Source organism: Trichosurus vulpecula, chromosome 2, assembly GCF_011100635.1.
Source record: "Trichosurus vulpecula isolate mTriVul1 chromosome 2, mTriVul1.pri, whole genome shotgun sequence".
In the NCBI taxonomy this organism is placed as follows: domain Eukaryota; kingdom Metazoa; phylum Chordata; class Mammalia; order Diprotodontia; family Phalangeridae; genus Trichosurus; species Trichosurus vulpecula.
The window spans coordinates 43,455,093-43,481,797 of record NC_050574.1 but is presented as its reverse complement, the minus strand read 5'-3'; the positions used below and the strand labels follow the sequence as shown (position 1 = coordinate 43,481,797).

At 40.9% G+C, this 26,705-nt stretch overlaps 2 protein-coding genes across 2 annotated transcripts; both read left to right on the top strand.

Moving 5' to 3' along the window:
* Positions 1-2,773: 2,773 nt before the first annotated feature.
* Positions 2,774-3,736, top strand: LOC118835574 (olfactory receptor 13H1-like). The gene has a single exon (XM_036742773.1). The coding sequence runs from the start codon at positions 2,804-2,806 to the stop codon at positions 3,734-3,736; it is 933 nt and encodes a 310-aa protein (XP_036598668.1). The 5' UTR covers positions 2,774-2,803.
* A 19,660-nt stretch (positions 3,737-23,396) lies between these two features.
* LOC118836392 (olfactory receptor 13H1-like) lies at positions 23,397-24,374 on the top strand. Its single transcript, XM_036743702.1, has one exon. It carries the CDS (start codon positions 23,397-23,399, stop codon positions 24,372-24,374), a length of 978 nt encoding a protein of 325 aa, XP_036599597.1.
* The last annotated feature ends 2,331 nt before the right edge of the window (positions 24,375-26,705 follow it).

Here is a 26,705-nt window from a genome sequence, read left to right as displayed (position 1 = left end):
TGTTGTTCTTGGGTCATTTTTCAGTCCTGTCCAACTCCTCATGGTCTGATTTGGGGTTTTCTTGGCAGAGATACTGCAGGGGTTTGCCATTTCCTTCTCTAGCTCATTTTACAGATGAGGAAACTGACACAAACAAGGTGAAGTGATTTGCCCAGGGTCACACAGCCAAGAAGTGTCTGAGGCAAGATTTGAACTGTGCCTGCCTTCAGGCCCAGCACTCTATCCACCACCTAGCCACTCATTTCTGCTTTACAGGGAAGAAAATATTTTTAAATTAGAAAAATTATTATTCTGACTTTACAAGGAAGATAATTTACATGCAGAGAAAAGAATTGACTTCCCTGGGATGCTAAAGAGAGCATCTGTCTCTTAAACTTACAAAAAAGAAAACTGGTCACAAAGGTAAAAGTACTTGCTGATACTATGTGACAGATAAACTTCAACAATGAACTCAAATCAAAGTCGTCAAATGCCACATTAAATCAAATACCAATGCTATTCCGCTACATCACTCTGGGGTCCAGTTTCATTGTATTTTATAGGGTCATAAAATGCAGAATCATTGATAAACCCAGAAGGGATGTCAGAGATCGTCTGATTATACCTACTCGTTTCACAAGCAAGGAAACTAAGATCCAGGTAAAGAGATGAATGTCTTGTTCATAATCTTACTCAGTCATTTCAGTTGTGTCTGACTCTCCTTGACCCTATTTCCTTGTCCAGCTCATTTTACAGATAAGGAAACTGAGGCAAACAGGGTTAAGCGACTTACCCAGGATCACACAGCCAGGACGTGTCTGAGGTCACATTTGAACTCAGAAAGATGAGGCCTCTTGACTTCAGGTCCGGCACTCTGTAATCCACACTGCACCACTTGGCTGCCCTGTCCATACTCACACAGTGGCTTTAGCAGAATTGGAACCAGAACCCAACTTTCATGTCTTTCAGGCTAGGGCACAGTTCACTTCCTGACATAGTAAATGCCAACTGATCTCTGGAGTTGGATATTTCTTATCAGAATCAGACTCATGCCTAGCAAAACCATCTCAATGATAGTGCTAGCATAACAAGAGAGTCTTTAAAGCTCTTCAGGTAGCTCACTTAGATGAAGTGATACCAGACATAAAGGCCAATAACAATAAAAATAAATGAATAAATAAATAAATGGATAGATAAATAAATAGAAAAAGGAAGGAAGGAAGGATGGATGAAAAGAAAGAAAGAAAGAAAGAAGCAAGGAAGGAAGGAAGGAAGGAAGGAAAGGAAGGAAGGAAGGAAGAAAGAAAGAAAGAAAGAAAGAAAGAAAGAAAGAAAGAAAGAAAGAAAGAAAGAAAGAAAGAAAGAAAAAGAAAAACAGGCTTGTAGAGTTTCTTGTGACAGGTTTGCCTTGCAATCCTATGAACCTTTTCTCAAGGAGTAAGAGGCCATTTAAAACACTACCCTATGATGATAATAATCATAATCATAATTCAAATTACACCAATGTTTTATTTCCAGAATGTTTTACTAGCTTTGCAACATCTCTATGAGATAGATTGCAACTATATCCCCATATTACAAATTAGGAAACTGAGTCTGAGAGAGAATAAGGACTTGACTCAAGGTTATACAGGAAGTAAGCTATTGAGATAGGACTCTAAACCAGATCTTCTTTCTATAAGTCCTGTAAATTTTTCAGTACACCAATAATGGGCTTGGCTCTGGGACACACTTTTATAGCTAAGGAAATTGTGTTTCATCTTGTTGAGATAGTAAATAAATACATGGGGATGTGAATGAGAGCCAAGTGGAAGGAGTCCAGAGAGAGCAATGCTGTGTGTTGTCAGACCCATTTGATGTGTCAGCCAGACTTGTAGAACTGCTTTTTCCCCTTCTTTCTTTGTTGCTCTTCCTCGCAAGGGATTGTTCATTGGGCAGGACCAATAAGTATGTATAGTGAGATAAGATATATCTGGATATATCTGGATATAAAGATGATAAAAATATAAAGCATGAGTAAATTTTAAATTTTTTTAATGAAATGCCAATAGGCAGAGCCCTGTGAAGTACATTTCACATCAGTGGTCAGGATATCCACCTCAGTCTTCTCATCTTCAAATGGGTAGCAAAATGCATGCCCAATGTAGCTCTGAAAGCTGTTATAAGGATAAGATGAGATCATTTATGCCAGACTATCAGTTAAAGGGTACCTCTCAGCCCAGAGAGGGAACTCACTTGTACGTGGCCAAACGAAATTACTGAAAGAACTGGGATTAGATCCAGAGCCTCTAGATTTCTAGTCCAGTGTCCCCCCATTCTCCCCACCCACCCCCTACTATTCTTGGATCTGTCTAAGTGCTCTGACAGCATAAAGGACTACATACATCTGAGTTTGCTATTTATCTTGTTATTGTAATTGCTTGTCTTAACTTATGTCCTATGCCTCACGTCTCCTTATGGAATCGAGGTGACTCTGAACCCTTGAATACAACATCTTATAATGCAAAACATGATGGAAAGTCTTTATACATAAGTTCAACACTTATGACACTAGATGATATCTATGAACCAACTTAGCTAAATGTAGAGAAAATTCTTCCAAGAAAGATGGACACCAGCTCAAGAAAAGCTTTGGCCATAGACACCCATGTAGATCCTCTACATAAGCACTGATGGGTACACATAATCAAAAAGATTTTGAGCTAGAAGGTAAGAATGCCCCCATGCAAATTGGTCTGTCATGTGTGCAAAAAAAACTATTATAACTACTTTGCAACCTGATATGTTTTTTTCTTATTATTTCAGGTAGAGGAAAAGAAATGCTATGGATAGAAGAAATAGCACAGCTGTGACTTATTTCATTCTGGTTGGGCTTTCAGAGTATCCCAGAGCTCAGGTCATCTTCTTCTGCCTACTTCTGGTGTCCTATCTTGTCACCTTGCTGGGGAATAGCCTCATTCTTCTCCTGATCCACTACGATCCCCAGCTTCACACCCCCATGTATTTCTTCCTCAGCAATCTGTCCTTCCTGGACATCTGCTTCACATCGTCTATTGTACCGCAGATGCTCATCAACTGCATGGTCAGGATTCCCATCATTTCCCTGAGTGAATGCCTGGCACAGATGTGTGTCCTTCTCTACTTGGGGGTTGTAGAATGCCTTCTTCTGGCCATCGTGGCCTATGATCGGTTTGTAGCCATCAGCGACCCCCTGCACTATACAGCTAAAATGCGGCCTCAGCTTTGTGTCCAACTTGCAGTGGTACCCTGGTTCATATCATTTCTACTTGCTGTGGTCCCAGTCCTGACCATGCCACTAGATTTCTGCGGCCACTACACTATCAACCACTTCTCCTGTGAACTCTTGGCTATCCTCAAGCTTGCGTGTAATGATTTGAAGTTCTATGAATTGCTAATGATGGCCACCAGCTCCCTAACTCTCCTGGTACCCTTTACATTTATCCTAGCCTCCTATGCATGCATCTTGGGAGCTGTGTTGAAGATGCGCTCAGCTGATGGACGAAGGAAAGCCTTCTCCACCTGCAGCTCCCACCTCACTGTGGTAGTTGTCTTCTATGGCACTGCCATCTCCATGTACATGATGCCCCAGGACAAAGCCAGCCGAGATGAAGACAAGATCATCTCCATGTTGTATTGCATCGTGACACCCATGCTCAACCCTATTATCTACAGTCTTCGAAACAAGGATGTAAAGGGGGCTTTCAGGAAACTAATGGGGAGAAAGAAGGACTCCTAAGAAATGGATCTTTGGTTCCCTTCTTAGAATATCCAGAAGATGAGTGGCTATTAAAGAAATTATTTAAAATGAAAGGAAGTTGTGGCTTTCAAGGTATCTTTTGTTTTCCAGAAATCTATCCATCCCCCATGGAGACCTTTGTTGAGGTTTCCACCACACAGGACATGAATAGGGCACAGTTTTAGCCAGTCATTATTTCAGATATACAGCCTAGGCTAGCACAGAAAGTCTGAATATTTGTTATTAGTTTTCTATTTTTGAGTTTTATATAGCTCAGTGGGAGTGACAGTGGGAGTGAAAGACACTGAATGCATTATACACATGTACAAATAAAAGTAATGAAAACATGCTGTCAAGGCAATAATAAAACAGTTACTCTCATGCATTACTGGTGGCACTGCAAATTCATCCAAACATTTTGGAAAGAAATTTAGCAATATACAGCAAGGTTCATAAAAATGAACCACACCCTTTGACCCAACAATATCCTTATTAGTTATCCACCATAAGAATATTTTACAAGAGAAAAATATCTATACAATAATATTTATGGTGGAATTATTTGTAATAACAAAAACTGTAAGCAATATAAGTAACAAACACTTGGGGTACAGCTGAATAAACCCTAGAATATAAATATAATGAAATGATACAGCATGAAAGAAATTGTAAATATATTGTATATGAAGATATATAAAATAACACAAATCCAAGAAAGCAGAAACAGGTGTGTTGCATACATATTGACTTCAATATATATTTCTACGTATATATGTGTATGTCTGTGTGTTTATGGGGCGTGTGTGTGTGTGTGTGTGTGTGTGTGTGTGAATCCTAGAGGGACATGCACATAGAGAGTGAAGGGGACATAAAGAGAATAATAGAAATGTTATCATTAAGTTTCTAAAGTTGTAAATAGGTGTAGATTTTGTTTCATATTGGTTTCTTTCTTGCATTGAATTAAAAAATGAATAAAATTGAAGAAACCAGAAAAAAAGTAGTCTTTATCCTCACCTCTACAGGGCCATCCCTGTAAACAGAAAATTGGTAAGAAAAGATTGGGAAGGCTCAATTCCAGCTGGATATATCTCAAACTAAACATGTTCAAAATTGAACTAAATTTAGTTCTTTAAAGACATACACACACACACACACACACACACACACACACACACACACACACACATCCCTCTTTCAAACACCTTTATTCTTTTCCTGTTGATGGCATCACTATCATTCCAGGCACCCACATTCACCACCCGGAGTCCTTGGGTCTTCCTTCTCCATCACGTACCTGTCCTGTCAGCTGCCAAGTCTTGTCAATTCTATCTCCAGAACATGTTTCTCTTCTGTCACCTACCTACACAGCTTCTACTGTAGTTGATCCTCCCTACCTCTCACTTAGATTATTGCAATGGCTTCTTAGTCAGCCTCCTAGATTTCCCTTTCTTCTTTATCACTGAGATCAGAAAAAAAACTTCATATAGGAGATGGCACTGAGCTGATATTCCTGAATCACAGATCTGATCAGGGATCTGCCCTACTTAAAAAAATCCCATTGGCAAAAATCCTCAGCGCCTTTAACAATCTGGATCCCACTTACATTTTCAGTATTATTTCATGTTCCTCTTCTCCACAAACATTACATGTCATAGAACTTCACTTCATAACTCTTTCATCTCTTCCCTCCATGAATTTTCACGGCATTAACCCATGTCTGAAACCCACTCCTGTATCCCTCATGACTCTTGGGATTCTTAGCTCCCTTCAAAGAACACTGTGCTTTCACCTCCTGCATGAAGTTTCTAATTTCTGACTCTCTCAAGATATTAATAATCTGTCCCTCTTGACATTAGTCTATGTCTGGTTGCATTTACTTATTAGTGTAAATGTTGCATCTCAAAATATTTTTATTTTTTTTTATTTTTAGGGGGGAAGGCATGACAATTGGGATTAAGTGACTTGCCCAAGGTCACACAGCTAGTAAGTATGTCAAGTGTCTGAGGCCAGATTTGAACTCAGGTCCTCCTGACTCCAGGGCTGGTGCTCTACTCACTGCACCACCTAGCTGCCCTGCATCTCAAAATAAAATATAAGTTCCATGATGTCAGAAACTATTTTTTTAATACATGTCTCCATCACCTTGCACTGTGCCTTGTGGATATAGAATGTGCTTAGTAAATGTTTACATTGAACTGAATGAGCTGATCAACAAATGTTTGGAGGTGGACAACCGAGGGGCTGTAGCTTCTCTAGTTCCTGCCAAATGACAATTGTCTAAGAGAACTGAGGATGCCTAACCATTAGAAGAACAGATGTTAGGAAAATCTAAGAGTTGTCTTCAGATATGTGAATGTTAATGAGGTGGAAGAGGAGCAGGTTTCTTTTACTTTGCCCAAGCAGAAGAACTAAGACCAATAGGTAGATGTTGCCATTGATTCTGGTAGATTCTGGCTTGATATAAGAAATTTCTAACACAGCTATCCCGGTGGCAGCTTTGAAAAGTAGTGGGTTCCCTATCACAGGAATTCCTAAGGAACAATATTAGCAAAACCATGGTGAATTGAAATTTCAGAAGTGGTCTGGTAAGCCGAATTGACCAGCTTGTCTGGAGCATCTAGTCGTGGTCTCAAAATTGTGTGTGTGTACCCAAGAAGTGCATAAAATAATCCACTGGGGGGCACAAAGAGCCTAAAATGGAGAAGAGCAACAGAGATCTTCAGCATGCTTCTGCCATCACCTCCTTCTGCTGTTCTCCTTCCCCTCCTGTACCTCCCATGTGAGCCACTGAGGCCCAGGAAGTGCTGACCCATGGGCAAGCAAGCAAGCAAGCATTCAAACCTGACCCCAGTGCCATCTCTCTGCCTGTGCTTGATGCAGGCTATGCTGGGTGGTGAGTTAAGTGCACTACATCCCAGCTAGCCAGGCAGGCAGAAATGCAGTGACTACCACAGGGAGAGGCTTTTCCTTGAGTGCAGATCTAGGGCCCCACCCTTAGGGTCAGAGGTCGCTGATGGGATGTGAGCTTGTCTAGTACACAGGTTTAAACCTAGCTCAATTCTCAGCAGAGTGAAGGGAATGCTGCTCAGACATCCAGGGAAACAGGGTACATGAGATAATCATATTGTGATGCTAGGAGAAGGCATCATTCCATGACCTTAGGGGTCTGGAGGATGGATAAGATAGATGTGCCCTTCCTAGCCCCTAGGAGAGTTACAAGGCCCATTTGTTCAGATCCCAGGAGACTCTGATGGCAGCAAATGGTGACAGGAAGATTTGGCTTCTTTCCTGGTAGTCAGGGACTGTCCCAGGGCTTCACTATCAGAAGAGAATGATGGAATGATGGAAGAGACTGGATGGAAAGTGTACTGTGGATGACCCTCTGAGAATTTTGTGTATAGTCTGTATAGAAAAATGCATATATGGGATATCTAAACATACAGACCCAAGTCTTGAGTAGCGTGGATCCATGCTTTAAGGTCCAGCTTATGTTTTAGGTAAGTAGGAAGAGGGCCCTGCCTGGAATCAGCTTCTTGATAATTTGTCAGCTTTTTGCTTCATTAGACTTTGGGGTGTCTTGCCCTTTGGAGTGCCTTCTAGTTGGTGGTATTGTCCTATCCTCTGTTCATCCCTCCCTAGGCTCCACTCCTGGCTCCTTAGTTTTCTTTCTCCAACATTCTCCCATGGAGGTATCTTCTTCCTACTCCTTTCTCAGCTTCCTTAGAGGAGCTGTCTTTACCCGGTAGAATGTAAGCTTCTTGGAGGAAAGAACTGTATATTCTCAGCACTTAGCACAGTGTCTGGAACACAGTAGGTGCTCAGTATCAGTAAATGTTCATTATTGTGCATAATGGGCAGATAGGTGCAGTGGATACAGTGTCAGGCCTAGAGTCAGGAAGACTCATCTTCATGAGTTCAAATCCAGCCTCAGAAACTTACTAGCTCTGACAAGTCACTTACCCCTGTTTGCTTCAGTTTCTTAATCTGTCAAATGAGCTGGAAAAGGAAATGGCAAACCACTCCAGTATCTTTGCCAAGAAAATTCCAAATGAAGTCACAAAGACTCAGACACAACTGGAAAACAACAATATTATGGAAACCGCTGCAATATCTCTTGGGCATAATTCTTATGTTGGACAGTTTTGAGAGTTCTTAAGTATTAGAGAAAAACTTTGTTCTCCATCTTATTAGTCATGTGACCTAGTAATCAGGAATGACTTTTTTATACATCACATGCAAATTTTATACTTTCTTGTGATATCTATAGCCTTCTTGCACTAATAATTTTTTTTCTTATCATCTCCCGGACCTTTTCTTAACTCATACGCCCAAGGCCATCAAGGTATTGATATATATTGGGCACATGCTCTGGGTAAAACCAGCTGTTTCCTGTTTCCATGCTTTGGAACAAGGCATTCCAGCTCTCAGCTTTGGGCATTCTGTGGCTGACCCCCATGACTGAAATGCTCCTCTCCTCATCTCTGCTTCCTTCAAGTCACAGGTAAAATTCAACCTTCTATGGGAAGCCCTTTCCCAATCCTTCTCAATTCCAGTGCTATTGCTCTGTTGATTATCTCCTATTTATCCTGTACGTAGCTTTTTTTGTATATAGTTGTTCACACGTTGTGCCCCCCCCTCCCCCCCGCTTTAAGTTGTGAACTCCTCCTGGGCAGACACTGTCTTTATATCCCTTTATGCCCCCAAATACCTTTCTTTGAATCTCCAGCACTTGGCACAGTGTCTGGCACATAGAAAGTATTTAATAATTTCCTGCTGACTAACTACCCTATTCCACTGTATAGCTCCACCTTTTGCCATTGTCATGGAATGGAGGTGTTGTCCTGCTGACAATTTCAGATTCTGAGAATTGCTCCTTTCTGTGTTTTGTTTTGGCTTCTATTACTTGTTGTCATCCCTTATCAGTTACCTGTTCTCACTGCCTGTTATCTGCAAACAACTGTGACAATAAGGTTGGTCCAATGAAACAAACTTTGTCATTTGTCATCCTATCTGGTGTAAGTCCCAGACTCTTTGGGTGTCCTCCCACCTTATTCTGATTTCACCACAGCTCTCATTTTAGGTGATGTTTCAGACAAGGCATCCTCAACCACATCAGTCTTGCTAGGCCAGTAGAAAGACCTGAAATCCTGATTTGCCAGTGTTACCACTCAGCATCAAAGTTGGCACTGGTCAGAATATGTCAATGGATTATTGCCCTCCATACTTGGTGTTTGGATCCTTAAACATAGTCTTAGAACTCTCAGTGATAGCTTACTTCAAAGCCAAGAACTCAAGCTTGTGGACAAGATGATGAGATTCATGGCAGTCAAGCTTGTGCCTCAGCATACAAATTGGGTCTGTTGATCAATATGCTTTTGATATGGGACATCCCTCAAACTTTCCAGGATGGAGTCTGTGTGGAGAACAAAAGGTCTGCTTGTTTCTGTTTAAGCCAATACGGATGCATAGGTAAGCCAGCTGATTGATATTTCCCTGCCCATCTACCTCCAAAAGACCTTCTGGGTCTTACAACAATATTGGATAGTAATTGACAAACATAACAATAATCATCAAATCCCAGAAAATTTCTTGATTCTAGGATTTTGTAGGCTTACCAACTCATAAGCTTTTCTTGTGGGCAGCTATGTAGCACAGTCAACAGAGCGCCCAGCCTGGAATCAGGAAAACCCGAGTTCAAATCCAGCTTCAGTCACTTAACCCTGTTTGCCTCTTTTCCTTAACCGTAAAATGAGCTGGAGAAGGAAATAGCAAACCACTCTATTATCTTTGCCAAGAAAACCCGAAAAAGAGGTCACGAAGAGTCAGACACAATTGGAACAATGAGGTTTTCTACCTTTCTCTGAATCAGTGTTCACATCTTGTTGGGATATAATGTGGCTCATGTACTTAACAGAACCTCTGAAAAATTGGCATTTGTTAATTCAATGCTTTGGGTCACCTTTCCACAGCCAATCCAACACTTTCCTCGGTGTCTCCTCCTGTTCCTCCAGTATCTTATAGATAATGATATCACCAAGGTATATTAACACTTCCAGGTAATTAATATTCCCAACTACTTTCTCCAAGAGCCTTTGGAATGTTACTAGGACCCTCAGGGTCCCGTGCCTTGGAATATTTGCTCAAATTGGTAAAATTCAGCTAGAGCTGTGAAATTAGTATTTGGGCGGGGGGGAGGTCTTCTTCAGAAACAGGAATCAGTTAGTATTCATTACTGAAGCCAAAGATTGAATGCCACTTGCTGACTAGCAGACACTCCAGGGTACCTTGAATCCAAAGCCACAATGTACTTGTTGACTTTATTTCGTTTTCCAAAGTTCAGTCCTCTACACACATCTAGATCTTTCCATTCTTCCTGAATGCCGCCAAAATATGTGATGAATAAAGATGGCTGGATTCTGTGATAATGTCATTTACCAACTTTTCTTTGAGATAGTTCTGAGGGTTTCCATCATAGATACAGGAAGCTTCCCAGATCTTTTGCTGATTTGGTAGGGAATGGGCAAAATGATTCTGTGAGTTGTACCCCCAAGCAGATCCTACAGAGAGGACATTCTTTTCATTTTGCCGAATTTTAGCTCCAACCTATCCTTCCATTCTTCTGGTACTGGACAATTAGCAAAGTCCAATATCTCAGTGTCCATTTCAGGGACTGAATAGTGAAATTCTTTGTGGTGTTCACTGGGTTCTCTTGTCTCTATCATGCATAGTTAAAGTGTGCAGGAATGGGGCCCTGGTTTGTTGCTTAAAATTCTTTCTAGAATTTTGAAAAAAAAAATCTAGAATTTGTTCCAATCAGTGCTGACACTGTAGTGAGTGCTAGAGGGTGTGGACACACCAGAGTCAGTGTCCATTCTCTTGTTGACACCACCAACTTCCCTGGAGAAGCTCAAGCTCACATTTATGTATCTGGAGTATGGATGCTCTTTATAACAAGAGTTGATGAGATCTTCAGCTGGAATGGAGATGAGAACTCATCTGAAACCAGGGTAGATAGAAATATCCCACTCATGGGAGGTCCATTCTCAGTAGTCTCTACAGCTGCCCTCCCTTAAGGTCAAGAAACATGAAACATACAAATCTGTTATTTCTAAGATCTATAATCCACTATTAAAGGTTGCACCATTTAAAAAATCTCTTTTAAATACTTCCCTGGTGATACTCCCTCAGTTTGTCTGCAAGCAAAAGAATTAAGCCCTTTATAGCAAGTATACAACATCTCACTCACCATTCCCACAGTCAATCAGAATTCCTGTCTCCCTGTGTATAAGCAGCATATTGTATAATACTGTTTCTGGACGTGGGGGTGTTACATTTCTGTGTGCCTACTAATTTACATGTTGTTTCTCCCATTAGAATGTGAGATCATTAAAGGCAGGGAATGTTTTTGATCTTTCTTTGTGCCTCAGTATTTAGGACAGTACCTGGCATGTAATAAACACTCAACAAATGCCTGTTGACTGACCAGTTGGTATTCTGGGACAGAATGGGTACACAACATGGAATCATTGGGATGGGGAGCCTCATTGCTCCTTTAAAAATATTGGGAAATGTTTCCTGATGAGCCACCCTGGTTCTCCCCTCCCTCACACTCAAGAGAATAAGGGAAGCTTAGGTCAGACCCAGGAAGATCCAGAGCAAGAAGAACCAAGGAGAAGTCAACACTTCAGTAGCTACAGTGAAGGCAGGAGTGGAAGCAGGGGCAAACAGCAGCTGTGGATGGGGACTCAGGGGAACTGCCAGGACTTGGGACCCAAGTAGCCAGTGACAAAGTTTTGGCAGAACAGCAGCTCTGCTCTGAAGATGGGTCCAAACTCATCTGACATCTTAGAAGTAACTATGAAAGCTATCCATCACCAGGACACCAGGACAGACCTGGCATGCTGCCTTCTGCCCTGCCACTGCCCTCGCTTCCATCCACATCCACCTTAGAGCTTACCCCCAGAAACCTTAGACATCAGGGAAAGCAAGCATTTCCATAGTTGATGAATGGGATTTTAAATGAGTGTCATGAATTGGTGAGTGTGAACAGCAGGTGGCACTAGAGAGCTGATTAGGTAAAGTGATCCAACCTTTGAACCTTAAAATCTGGTGAGTATAATCATACCACCTGTTCCATCATGGGGATGGAGCTTACCCAACGACTCATTGCCCTTCAGGGATGCAGCTGCCCCCTTCCAAGTAACTCACCCCGCTTCCCTTCACAGGATGTGGCTCTATTTTCAAAGCCCAGACTACCAAATAGACCTCAATGGTGAAAATGCCCATGCTTGGCCTGCTTTTCTGATGGATGGCTGTCCTTACAAGCTTGGAATTTTATTTTTAGGGGCATCCAGAATCAGATTCAGTGCCACACTTTTCAGTTATATTCTCCCACTTTACCCAAGAGTGCTAGCTTGTCTCCAAGACCCCTCATACATTCTGAACCAAACTTTTTTTCCCCTAGAGAAAGGAACTTTTATCTCTGCCTAGGAGTCTCTATCTCTGTCTCCCTGGCTCCCTCTGTTTCCCTCTTTCTATTCCCCTCCATCTCCCTTCCTCTCTTCACATCCTTCCCCTCCTCTCTCTCTCTTTTCCTTCCCCTGCTCCTTCTCTCCCTCCATCCCTCTCTCCTCTCCTTCCCCCTCCCCTTCTCCACCTTATCCTCCATCCTTTTCCTCTCCTTCTCTCGTTCCCTGTCTCTCTCCATTTCTCCTTCTCTCCTCCTTTCCTTCCGCTCCCTGCCTCACCCCTCTCTGTCTCTGTCTCTCTCACCATGTTATAATCGCAATTGTTAAATAATGAATACATACAGCTTAGCATGTCTGTTGATCAACAATTAATCATATTTACAAGTTTAAGAAACTAAGTCACCAACTGCCTAGCCAGTGGGAGGGGGGGCAGGGGTAGACATTAAAGTGAGAAAATGAACAACTATCCATTCTACTGTCTCTAGGAAGAAAGAAAGGAAGGTCAGCAGTCTCAGGCTTATATATCCACTTTCCGTGGCTCACCACAAATGTCTCCTTCTTCTGATGGCATTCCTTCCCTCCTCCCCCTGCTTAATTCTTGCTTGATCTCTTGCCCTTGAGGCCCCTCTCTCCAAGATAATTATCAGTAGGACTCCGGGAAATCTTCCAATTCAATTCTGAAATGTGTTCAGAGTTTAGAAGATTCTGGGAATACAATTCTCAGCCAGAAGGAAGTCCCACAGCCCTGTGTTCTCCTTGTTTAATACTTTGGGTCAGTTGTCAAGAGGTGAATTACATTAGTAAAAACTAAAATGAACTTCTCTTATTTAGACTGAGTTGTCTTTCTAAAGTCTGTTTTTCAGCTACGAAATACATTGATACCAAATATCAAAATAAACTGAATTTAAAACCAGACCTTCAAGTCAAAATAGCACACAGCTTTCAGCCAAAATTTTCAAAGAGAATGAAGCATATTCAATCACATTCCAACCACTAAAAATATAATAATTTTAGCAAGGCGAAAATGGGTTTGGAATTGACACTTTGAACTGTGGTGCTAGGGAAGACTTTTGAGACTCCCTTAGACAGTAAGGAGATGAAATCAGTAAATACTTAAAGAAATTAATTGAGGCTATTCACTGGAAGGTCAGATACTGAAGCTGAAGCTTAAATACTTTGGCCACATAATGACAGCATGCGATTCATTGGAAAATACCCTGTTGGGACAGCTAGGTGGCCCAATGAGTTGAGTACTGACCCTGGAATCAGGGTGACCTGAGTTCAAATCTGACCTCAGATACTTGACACACTTATTAGCTGTGTGACCTTGGGCAAGTCATTTAACACCAATTGCCCTGCCTTCCCCCCTCAAAAAAAAAGAAAAAAAGGAAAAGACCCTGATGCTGGGAAAGATTGAAAGCAAAAGGAAAAGGGGATGGTGGAAGATGAGATGGATAGATAATATCATGGGAACAATGGACATGAACTTGGACAGACTTCAGAAGATACTGGAGGGTAGAAGGGCCTGGTGTGCGATGGTCCCTGGCATCACAAAGAATCAGTCATGTCTGAAGAACAACAACAATCCCTTCCTTACTAAAAATCTACAATGACAAAAGTCCAGAAGAGTCAGTATTAGAATAGTTGGCAAGAAATGACAGGATTGGGACACAGTTCCTAACTTCAAGTCTACAGCAGTATGCCATATGGGCAATTTGAGGATGATCATCCTGTCTCACTACAAATGGGAATATCTCATGTAATTTTACTCTCCAAGACATGGGCTTCATGTGTCCCACAGAAATCACAGTGGTTAGTCATTCTGCAGAAGAGTTTCAGAAACTCAAACCTCAGGGGACTTGTGCTTCAGCAAATTCCTACTTCTGGTGTCTTTTATGGGTTAAAATAACCAAGAAGCAAGGTAAAAGTAAAATTAAAAATTGGCAGATCAAAGCTGGGTGACCCTGGGAAAATCTAATTTGTCTCAATTTCTTCATCTTTAAAATGGGGGACATAAGAGCACATCCCAGGGTTGTTGAGAAGATTAAGAGAGATGATGTACATTAAGCACTTTGAAAATCTTAAAATACTATATAAATGCTCATTATTAATTCCAATATTACCAAAACTATTTGAACAAATGAGAAAATAAAGGATCCTATTAAATTCCTTCTTTGTTGCAAACATGATCTTTTTTTGGAGTGGGGAATGCAGGGCCAATTGGGCTTAAATGACTTGCCCAAGGTCACACAGTTAGGAATTGTGTCAAGTGTCTGAGGCTGGATTTGAAATCAGATCCTCCTGACTCCAGAGCCAGTGCTCTATTCACTATGCCGCCTAGCTGCCCCAGCAAACAGGATCTTGATACCTAAGCCAGGGAGACTTAGAGCAGAGAAAGAAAACTACAGATTAATATTTCTCATGAGTATTCACGCAATAATTGTAAATAAAATATTAGCAAAGAGGTTACAGAATCATATTGCAAAGACTATATACACAATCACCAGTTTGGATTAATACCAGCAATGATAGGCTGATCCATTAATAGGAAAACTATAAACATAATTGGACATATTAATAAAAAAACAACAAAAGTGATTCTATTACAGGAAAAACTTTTAACAAAATATCATAACCATTTCTGTTAAAAAAATTATAAAACCTAGGAATAAATGAACTTTTTCTAAACAAAATAAGTATTTATCTAAAACCAAGAGTCATCATTGTACGCAATAGAAATATAATAAAGTCCTCGCCAATAAGACCAGGAGTAAAGAAAAGCTGTCCATTGCCACCACTATCATTTGATATAGTGCTTCAAAATGCTACTTATATCAATAAGGGAAAACAATTGAGGAGACAAGCGTAGGTGTATAGAAAACAAAATTATCACTTTTTCTGAATGACATGGTAGGCTTAGAGAACCCTAAGGTCAATTAATATTAATTAAAACAGTAGCTCCAGAAAAGATGTAAAATTTTAAAAAATCCATAAAATCATTAGCATTTCTATACATTACTAACAAAAGCCAGCAGGAAGAGATAGAAAGAGAATTCACATTTAAAATAATGGCAGAATGTATAAGATACTTGTAAATCTATGGATCAAGACACAGACAAACTATACAAATACAACTAGAAAAAAATTCTTTATACAAATAAAGACAGACCTAAATAATTTGAGAAATAATAATCTTTCATGACCATGCCAAACTAATACATTAAGACTTGCAAACTATCTAAATTAATTTATTTAACCAGTGCTATGCCAAATAAGGCTGCCAAAGAATTCCTTTTTAGACTTAGAAAAAATATTAATGTAATTCATCTGGAGAAACAAAAGACCAAAGGGTCTCAAAGCAAATAATGAAAAAAGTAGAAACAAAGGAGGCCTTGATTTCAAATTGTACTTTTGTTCTTGTTGTTGGTTGTTCAGCCATTTCAGTTGTATCCAACTCTTTGTGACCCCCCCCCCCATTTGGGGTTTTCTTGGCAAAGATCCTGGAGCGGTTTGCCATTCCCTTCTCCAGCTCATTTTACAGATGAGGAAACTTAGGCAAACAGGGTGAAGTGACTTGCCCAGGGTCACACAGCTAGTGAGCAGCTGAGGCTGGATTTGAATTGAGGAACAGGAGTCTTCCTGACATCAGGCCTTGCACTCCATCTACTGCACATAAACTCTATTACCAAGCATCAATCAACAAAATAATATAGTACTTTGGTTTAAACAGATGATCAAATAAAAAGAAAAATAAGTCACGAAAATATACAGCATTCAGTGATCTAATTAGATTAGTGTTTGATAAACTTGAAGACCCCAGGAAAATCAACCCAGAGACCATGAGGAAACTGAGACAAACAGGGTTGAGTGACTTGCCCAGGGTCACCCAGCTAGTAAGTGTATGAGTCTGGACTTGAACTCAGGTATTCCTGATTTCAGGCCTAGCATTTTATCTCAAATGTTGAAAATTACTAGGATTTTTATGTGAATTAAAATGACATATGTTAAGTTTTCCACACTGGAAAGGTCAGTGTGGTACAGAGACAAGAACTCAGGAATCACTGTCAGGAGACCCTGGGTTCTAGGGCAGGCTCTTCCTTTCTGCATTTGCTTCCTCATCTGTAGAATGAGGAGTATAGGAAGGCCTCTCTCAAGTCTGTTTCTTCACATTCTGTGGCTTCTCTCCCTTTGGGAATCTGATGCTTGAAGTTTCCTCCAAACTTGGGCATTTTATATTCCAAGGGCCCTCTGAGCTCCATCATCCCATGTTCTGAGGTCATGCCCAGTTCTGACATTGTATCTTCTAAGGTACCTCCCAAACCTCCCAATCTAACTAACTTACAATTAAGGTTCATCCCAAACCTTAAATTCTATGAACTATGGTCCCTTTGAATGCTAATCCCTTACATCTCTAGGGCCCTTTCAGTCTCTGACATTCTGATTTAGTTTTATCCACAGATAAACTATTACGCTCTTGTAACATTGTCTCTCTGTCTCTTCTTCTCCTTCTTTTCTTCTTTCTCTCTCTTTTCTTCCTCTCTCTCTTTTCTTTTCTTCTTGTTGAGGGGGGAAGGCAGGGCAATTGGGGTTAAGTGACTTGTCAAGTATCTTAGGCCACATTTGAACTCAGGTCCTCCCGACTCCAGGGCCAATGCTCTACTCTGCACCACCTAGCTGCCCCTTCTTTTATTCTTCTTTCTCTCTTCTCTTATCCCCTCTTCTGTCCTCTTTCCTTCCCCAACCCCTCTCTCCGCCCCTCTCCTTAGCTGTCACAGGGTATTTTCTGAGCAGCTGATTTGCTTTTTCTTTGAGGTGATCTGATAACTTCATCTTCCAAAACTTCTCCCCTAATGACTCCAAGTGAGTCAGAAAGTTTACTTCCCCCTCCCAAGCCAAACAAAACAGTCTTGATTTTAATGAGGCCTTGTTCCCTCAGAGGTCTCTCCCACAGTCCCTGGAGAAAGTAAGGAGAAGTGAAGGCCAACTTTGCCTCCTTCCCCAATTATTTTCCTCCTTTCCTTCTGGCTTAATTGAAGTGCTTGCCCCTCTTTACAGAGGGATTCCTTTGCAGATGTTACAGGAAGAGAAACTAAAGGAAAAGAGGGGGCAAGAACTTGGCCTTGGGAATGTATCTAGAGGTTAGGGTCTACTTCATTCACTTTCTTCCCTATGGCAGGCTCTGAGGATGCACCCATGATGCACCGGGGGGAGATGGGTTAGTCATGCTTGAAGGAGAATTTCTGTTGGAGGTGAGTGTCCATGAGAGCCTTGACAAGGAATAGAGCTGTAGACATGTAGACATGTTTCTCTTTGCCTCTTCCTGTGTCTTTTGGACACAGGAAATTAGACATAACACAGAAGGAGTAAGGAGAGAAAGCCTTGGGAAAGAGATGCATGGAGGGCACTGACTGTACATACATGAGAGAAAACTGTGAATCAGCGTGAGAGCAGTACCTTCTTAGAGGGTTCATAGTCATAAAAGAATAAAACATCAGAGGTGGACGGGACTTTAGAACAGTAAGCATTAGAAAATAAAACATAAGATATTAGTATTGAGGGTGATTTTATAACAGAGAACAGAAGAGCTGGGAGTGCTCTTAAAACACAGAACTGTGGAACTGAGTATCTAGAATTGTAATGGACCTCAGAGGCCAATTCATCATCGGATTGGATCTAGAGCTAGAAAATAACTAAAGGCCTTCTTGACAAACGCCAGAATTTTACAGTGAGCAGACAGAGGCTCGGGGGGCTTGAATTGCTGTGAAAGCTCACACAGACAGTAAGCATTAGAGGTACCATAGGATGTGAGAAATCAATGGGACCTTCAAAGAAAGAAAAACAGAAATGGAAGTGATCTTATGACTTAAAAGCTAAGAATGGTCTTAGAAATGATCTTAGAATCTTAAATGATCTTAGAAAATGATCAGAGCTAAGAACGATCTTAGAAAATGCTGAGTTCAATTCCCTACTTTGAAGAAAAATGAAAGAGTCACAGGTAAGATAGATTAAATGCACACACAGCAAGTCAATGACCAAGCTGGGACTCATGCCCTGGCCACTGAAATAATCTCCTTTGAGGCTTACTTAAAACAACAACCCATTATCAACCCATTTTACAGATGAGGAAATTGAGGCTCAGAGAAACCAACTGATTTTCCCATAGGCACACAACTAATAAAAGTCAGAATTTACATCAGAACACAGTTGGTCCTGACTCCAAGTCTAACACTCTAGGAACAAAATTGCACCATGTCTCAAAAACAGTCAGCCTAGGGCTACGGGTCTATGCCCAATTGCTCCCCCCTTTTGGTAAGCACTATATAATTGACATATCTGTCAACCAGTCTAGAGAGGTGATGTCAACTCGAGTCGATGGACTGACTGTAAAGCGTGAGGTGGCTGGTTAGTTTGGCCCGACCTGTTTAGAATGTATTCTTTCCCCAAAGTTGCCTGATCCAATGAAATTAATTGATTCATGACAAGCCCATATAATTCTTTTTGAGGATATTATTCATTGACCTACATAGCTAGAGAGGAATGTTGAAGATGTAGTACATTCATAAGAGGGTCAAGTCATTGAGAATTTATTAAGTGATGATCATGTGCCATTATTATGTGCTAAGCACTGGAAATGGAAGGAAACTCAAGAAGAAAGGCAGCCCTGCCTTAAAGGCCTTACATTCAAAAGGGGAAGGAGGAAGGGATTTTAAGGGGGGAGGGGAGCAGAAAAGTGTCTGGGAAAGATGAGAAATTCTAAACCAAGGCGTTTGGATTGGCTAAAAGATTTGAAGATGTTGAGTCTGGAGAAGAGAAGGTTCAGGGACAGATTCACAGTCTTTCAATATCTAAAAGTCTGTCACATGGAAGACTTGTTTGATTTGTTCTGTGTGGCTCCAATGAAAGGAATAAGGAACTGGTGAAGCGGGAGGATCACTGGACATAGGGACATAAGACCTGCCCTCCTGCTTGGCTCTGACACCGAGCAGTCCCATCGCTGTGGGTTACTATACGCCTCCATTTCTTCATCAGGAAAATTAGGGGGCCACAAAAGAGGGCCCCTCTGCTCCCTTTCAGCTCTTAAAAGTTACAATTCTAGGGCAGCTAGGTGGCACAGTGAGTAGAGCACCAGCCCTGGAGTCAGGAGGACCTAAGTTCAAATCCAGCCTCTGACACTTGACACACTGTGTGACCTTGGGCAAGTCACTTAACTCCAATTGCCCTGCCTTCTCCCCCTCCAAAGGAAAAAAAAAGAATTACAAAATTACAATCCTTTAATTCTGTGTTATTGGGGGAAAAAAAAGAAATTGGCTGATTATTTTAAAAACTCAGACAGACATGCAACCAGCTTCCTCACAATGTGGTGAGCTCTTAGAGGTTTTCAAGAAAATGTTAGATAGCCATGTGCCAGGAATGCTTTTGGTATGACCATCCTGCAATCAGTGGGAAGTTGTACTAATTATGTCTACAGTGATTTCCAATTAAGTGAGAGAAAATGAATGGTCCAAACTTTTAAAGGCAAAAAATTCCAAGTTTGTGATTCTGTAAATTTATGAAGAAAGCAATGTGCACTGGAAAGGGCTCTGGATTTGTAGTCAAAGGCCAAAGAACCAAGATTTGAAACTTGAATCTACTACTTACTAATGTGACCTTGGATAAAGATACTAACATCTCTGAGCTGGGGTTTCCTCATCTAGAAAAGGAAGGAGATGGGTTAGATGAACCCTAATGTCCAGCTCTACATTGTTCCAAAGGTCTTATAATATGCCTTCTGGTGACATCATCTCCTGAGAAGTAGGCCAAGGTTGATAGCATGTGCCCCCTTCTCTGAATAGAATGTCCTCCCTCTCCTGTTTCATATAAGAAATTCCCATGCATCCAGAAATGACTCCTACTCTGAATGTGTGCTACACCTTCTCCAAATCCCTCTTGGCAGAGACCAATGGGAATCAGAAGCCAAATGGCATGGCCTAATCTAAATCAGGCTGCTGGGATGCATTTCTCTTTCTTCTATGCTTGAGCTATCTGAAGATGATTGAATCATGGGACATAATACAGGTAAATGTTTTATTTGTATTCTTTTAAAATGGTTTGTTTGCCTTTCAATGGATCTCATACAACAGCCTTGCTCTTCAAAAGTATCTTTGTTCTGATTAATAGTGCCCAGTTTTAATGATTGCTGGACAGAGAGATACCAACCAGACAGAGCCCTTTGGTCTTTATGAAGGAAGAAACATTCACCGGGCTCAGTCGGCTGGCCACTAAGTGACAGATTTCCTTTGTGTTACTTTGTCCCTCCTGTGTCTTTGGCTAAGCACCATGCAGTTGTAGCCCCCAAACCCTGAGGTATCCTGAAACATCAACGATGCTTCAGAGGATGACCGTGGTATGGGCTGGATTTGCTCTCCCCATTGGGGTGAGGATTAGCACTCCTGGATTTCCTTGAGGAACACAATGGTCTGATCATGATTTCACATTTTTGTGTGTTTTTAAAATGCTGCAAGTTTTTTCCCCTCACAACGAGACAATGAAAAAATTATTGCAATTATAATTGTCTCCATTTTACAGATGAGGCAAATGTTCCTGAAAAAAAAATGAAGAGACTTGCCCAAAGTCACAAAGCTCCTAGAAGGTTGAACTCAGGTCTTTTGGCTCCAGGTGCAATAGTCTTTCTATTTCATAGAATGCTGGATTTAACTAGGACCTTAAGACCAACCAATGCAACTCCTTTGCTTTACAGTTGAGAAATACATGGGTAAGAGAGTCTGAGTGATTAGGCTGCCATCACAAAGCTAAGAAATGGGTGGACCCGGACTCGAATGCTTGAAGTCAAATGCAGTGATGGCTTTCCCACCCCACACCTGTCATACTGCCTGCGCCAATTTTGGTTTCGGAGTTAGAGTGCCCGGATTCCAGGCACAATCCAAGTCTATAGGACCACATGATACAGAATCATTGGCATAGGAATGAGGGCTCTCAACAATCACCTCCTCCAGCCCCTTCATTCTACAAATGAGGAAACAAAGACCCTAGTAAGTTAAATGAGTTAACCCAGGGCCTACTGAGTTTATTGCAGAGTCGGAGCTAAAATCCAACTCTCATGACTTCGAATACAGGTCTCTGCTGACTAACTCCTCCAGGAAAATCCATGCTTATTTCTTGAATTTCTTGTTCCTTTCAGAAACAAACCCTCTGAGTAACACGATCTCAATGACTGTGTCTGAATTATCAACAAGACTTGAAAATCCTACATACGGGTGAAACACTTCCAGACGTAGTCAGATGTCACTAGTCAGTCAATAAACATTTATTAAGCCCTTCCTGTTTTCCAGAAACTGTACTTAGCACTGGGGATACAAAAAGAGATTAGAATCCTTGTGACAGATTTGACCTGACGTTTCATGACCCTCTCCATGACCCCCACTTTGAGTGTTAGTGGCTCTAAGCAACACTGACCCAGAAAAAATATATATAACAATAGATATTTCTATAGATTTTATTTCCCAGTATCTTATTTGAATTTTTAAATGGCCCTATGTAGTAGGACCTACAGAACATATTAGGAATGGCATTGTGATTGTGGTTTTAGAGATAAGGAAACAGGCTCAGAGAGGGTAACTGAGTTCACTCAAGATTATGGAACTAATAACAATGGGGCTGATTGTTTAGCCCCACTTCTAATTCTGTTTCCACTTCACTAGAATAGCCTTGACCTAGGGACAAAGGTCCCAGCTAAGGAGAATTTTTGAGGGTTTTTTTTCTATCTGTAATTTAGGTTGTCTCACCGTAGAAGAAGGTATTATCCTGCATGTTTGTGAATGATGTGGAAAGACGGAAAAGGCAGCAATTGCCCACTGAGGAGGATGCCATTTAAAGTTGGCATCCCAGAAATAAGCAACTCTTTAACTTGGGCCACATAAGAATATTTATAAGATATCCACTTCAAACTCCTCGGGTGCAAAATATATCCTTGCCTTAGGTACCTGACAAAGCTGTTGCAAGGTCCAACAAGATCATTTATATCATAGAATATATGACTTAAAACACACCATTCTCGTTCAACCTTAGCCAGAGAAAGAAATTGCTTTGTGGAGGGTCACAGAGCAAGTTAGTGTCAAGACTAAGATTAGAACCTAGGTGCGTGACTTCCATGCCAGAGATCCTCCTTTCACTCTCTAATGGTTCTACAATCCACTGAGACTGTAAAGGGCAGCTGAATGGGAATTGCCATGGTTATTGTTTTATCATTATTTGTCCCCACCAAATTGATCAAATCAAGGCTTGGAGCTGGAAGGGACTGAAGAGAGCACCTAGTTCAACCTTTTCATTTTGCAGATGAGAAAACTGAGACCTAAGGTGGTAAAACAACTTGCCCAAGGCCTCACATTAAATATTTGTTTTCCCCAGATAAAAATATAAGCTCCTTGAAGACAAGAACTGTTTCATTTCTGTATTTTATATCTCTTCATCCAGTATGGTGCCCGGCAGATAGGAAATACTAAAGAAATATTTATTGAATTGATTGATTGAATCATAGATGCAGTATTTAGAAAGTGGTTATCTGACATCATTGCCAATGTTCTTTATGTGATAACATTCAGCTTCCCCTATTCTTAAGGGAATACCTAATCGTATCACAGACGTCACCACAAACTCTTCACCAATGTATACTTGCAATGCCAAGTCTGGCAGATCCAAAGATATAAAATTCAGTAAAGTAAAAGCTAACGCTACATTGCTAAATCTACTTAGGGATTATCCCCAGGAATTTGGGCAACAGATTATGATTATTTCAGTTCATAACAACTCATAAATACACCCTACTATGGTATGCTGGGGTTCATGCAGTCGTAGAGACATAGGACATAGAACACCAGACTTGGAGTCAGGAAAACCAAAGTTCAAGAACTGTCTTGGTCAATTGCAGGGTGTTCCTGGGCAAATCAATAAAACTCTCTGAGCCTCAGTTTCCTCATCTAAAATTAGGGATAATAATTAGTGCCCACCTTTCACATTGTTTGAAGTATGAAATGAGATAAGTAAAACATTTTTCAAATTTGAAAGTACTATTTAAATACTAAGCTATAGTGATAATACTAGCAATGGAGATTTCTCACTAGATGGTTGAAATGGACAATAAAAACTGATCTGTCATTTAAAATTCAAAATGTCTGTTAGAACCATTTGGTGATTCAATGTTTTTCCCCCTCTTTGGTGATGTAGATAGTGAAGGAAGACTATGGATAGAAAAAAATGACACATCTGTGACCTATTTCATCCTGATTGGGCTCTCAGAGTACCCCAGAGCCCAAGCTGTGTTCTTCTGCCTGCTCCTGATATCCTATCTCATCACTTTGCTGGGAAACAGCCTCATTCTCTTCTTGATTTATTGTGATTCCCACCTCCACACTCCTATGTATTTCTTCATCAGCAACCTATCCTTCTTGGACATCTGTTATACTTCATCTAGTCTCCCTCAAGTACTAATCAATTGCTTAGTCAGGATCCCTGCCATCTCCCTGAGCCAGTGCTTGGCCCAGATGTGTGCTGGCCTCTACTTGGGGGTTGTGGAATGTCTCCTTCTAGCTGTCATGGCCTATGACCGTTGCATCGCCATTGGTGACCCACTACGCTACCCAGTGAGAATGAGTCCCCAGCTCTGTGTCCAGCTTGCAGTCGTATCCTGGGTCTCATCTTTTTTGTTCACCGTCATCCCAACATTGACCACCCCATTAGAGTTCTGTGGCCACAACCTCATCAATCACTTCTCCTGTGAGCTTTTGGCTGTCATTAAGCTTGCTTGCAATGATCTGCATTTGAATGAATTGTTTATGATGGCTAGCAGTTCCCTGACTCTTTTAGCACCCTTTGCCTTCATCCTTGCCTCCTATGGCCGTATCCTGAGAGCTGCGCTGAAAATGCGCTCCGCTGAGGGTCGAAAAAAGGCTTTCTCTACCTGCAGCTCCCATCTGACTGTGGTGATTGTCTTCTATGGTACTGCCATCTCCATGTACATGATGCCACAGGACAAAGCCAGCCGAGATTGGGATAAGATCATTTCTATATTGTATGGTGTCCTTCCACCCATGCTCAACCCCCTCATCTACAGCCTCAGAAACAAGGATGTCAAAGGAGCCTTGAGGAAACTAATGGGGGAGAAAAGTGACTCTTAAGAAGAGATATTGGTTACATTTTGAAAAAATGAGAAATAAAAGGAGTTGTTCCAAAATTTTTTTAAAAAATACTGTGAACATCTTTTTTTTTACAAATTTCTCCAATAACTAGGGTTACAAATGATCAGATAGAGTTGCAGAGAGTTGTTATTTCAGAGCAGTAGCTTAGGCTGTCACAAAAAGTCTATATGTTCTCCTCAGCCACCAGGGCTGTGCCAAACAATCAGGACATATAGGTGCCAATGATGAAGGAAAACCACAAACACAATGCCTACCTGCCCTGGCCTCCTTTCAATGGATCAGAACACTAGGAGAGATATACAGTCAATACCTAGTCAATAAACATTTAATTGCCTGTCCTAAGAATCAGGGATATTTTAAAAAAGGATAAAAGTTAGTTCCTGATCTCAAAGAGCTCACAATCTAGTGGGGGACACAAAATGTGAGGTGATGAGGACCATGCACCATGATGGTGGCAGTGTCAGAGGAAAGTAGAGAGTATATTCAAGAGAGGTGATGAATGTAAAATTGACAGGTTTAGCAACAGATTGGGAAAAAGGGAGAGTTAGAGTAAGGAGTCAAAGGTGACTTCTAAGTTATGAGCCTGGGGAACAGAAGGACCAGTTTCTTTCACAGTAATAGGGAAATTAGGAAAGGTAGAAGGTTTCAGGGGAAGGACAATGCTTTGGATAGGTTGAGTTTAGGATGTCTATATAACATCCAGCTCAACATGTCTAGTAGGCAGTTCAAGATGCAAGACGGGAGGTCAGCAGGGAGGTTAAGGATGGATAAATTGATTTGAGAATGATCAGCATAGATATTCACCTAAGGGCAGCCTTCTACAATGGAATATAACTAGATTGGAATTAGACAACTCAGGACTGAATCCTGTCTCTGTCTGCATGCATTTGGGTTAATCATATATATTCTCTAGGTCTCACTTTCCCAATCTACAAAATCATGGACTGCATTATAATACTTCTTGTAATGCTTTCTCATTTTGTTCCCCACAACAATGCTGTGAGGCACATATGATAGTTATTTTGACTTTTTCCCAGATAAGAAAGCTGAAACTGAACACAGTTAAGTGACTTGGCCATGGCCACAAAGCTGGATAGTCAGAGAGAGGATTTGAACCTGAGGAATTCTTAACTCCAAGTATAGTATTTTATCCACTAGGAAAACCTGCCATTTTAAGGTTCCTTCCATTTTTGAGTTCCTAACCCTATGACTAGAATTATTTTCTATGAAAAAACAAGCAAACATACAACAGCTCAATCTGCCAGGCATTGCCACCACATAGGCATTCTCACAAGTACTGGTCACAGTCACCAGTCTTCCCCAGATTTTGCTGATCTATACCACCCTTGCCTAATGTCATTCAGTGAAACTCATCTGATGCTAGTTAATTGATTTCTCTAGCCACAGCTTTAAAATAATTAACTTCTACTTACTCCACATTTATTCTTTATTATGCTAAAGAATACAAGTAGAAATTACCCCAGCCCTTGCACCACTGACCCCCCCCCCCACATAGTATCTTCCACTATTGTATAAGATTATCTTGTTTTTAGGACCCCCTGAATCAGAGAAAGAGACCTCTCCCAAATTCATCACTTTGGTCACCTCTGGGTAAGAGAAGACTTGTTTCTATGTAATGAAATGTGCACAAGAACTTAAACAATAAAGTCAACACTGGACAGTTCTCCACTTTTAGGATGATCATTCGGTTCTGCTCTTTCTTGATCTCTCTCAAGAATGCTGTTCAGATCATTGGGCATCCATCCCAATATTTGGCTTTTCCCCAAATCTTTTTTATCCCTCTTGGCACACAAAATTATAGACTTCAGAAATCTTCTAAGATGATCGCTATCAGAACACACATCCTCTTTAGAACAGGGTATCATAGTGGAGAGTACTAGACTTGGTGTAAGTAAGACCAGGTTTGAAATCTTGTAGCCACTTAGTATGCTGCGTGATACAGCTCAAGTCAGTTGACATCTCTGACCCTCAGTTTCCTCATCATCAAAATGATTTGTGAATCATTTTAAAAGTGAATTGGACTCAATGACCTTTAGAGCCCCTTTCAGTCCTAATGCTTTTAACAAATATAATGCTGTAATGTTGTGATCACAGCCTTTGCTAACAGGTATCCAAGAATGGAAAAAAAATACTCTCTGCTAAGGAATATTAGCACTTTAGTGTAATTCTATTACTAGGAGTTTGTCCAGTCTATTGAAATCCACCTCTCTACCACTTCCATCCATTTTTCTGAAATCTATTCTACCTTGAGGAAAATCATAAAAAGGCCAAGCACTCTACTATATGATA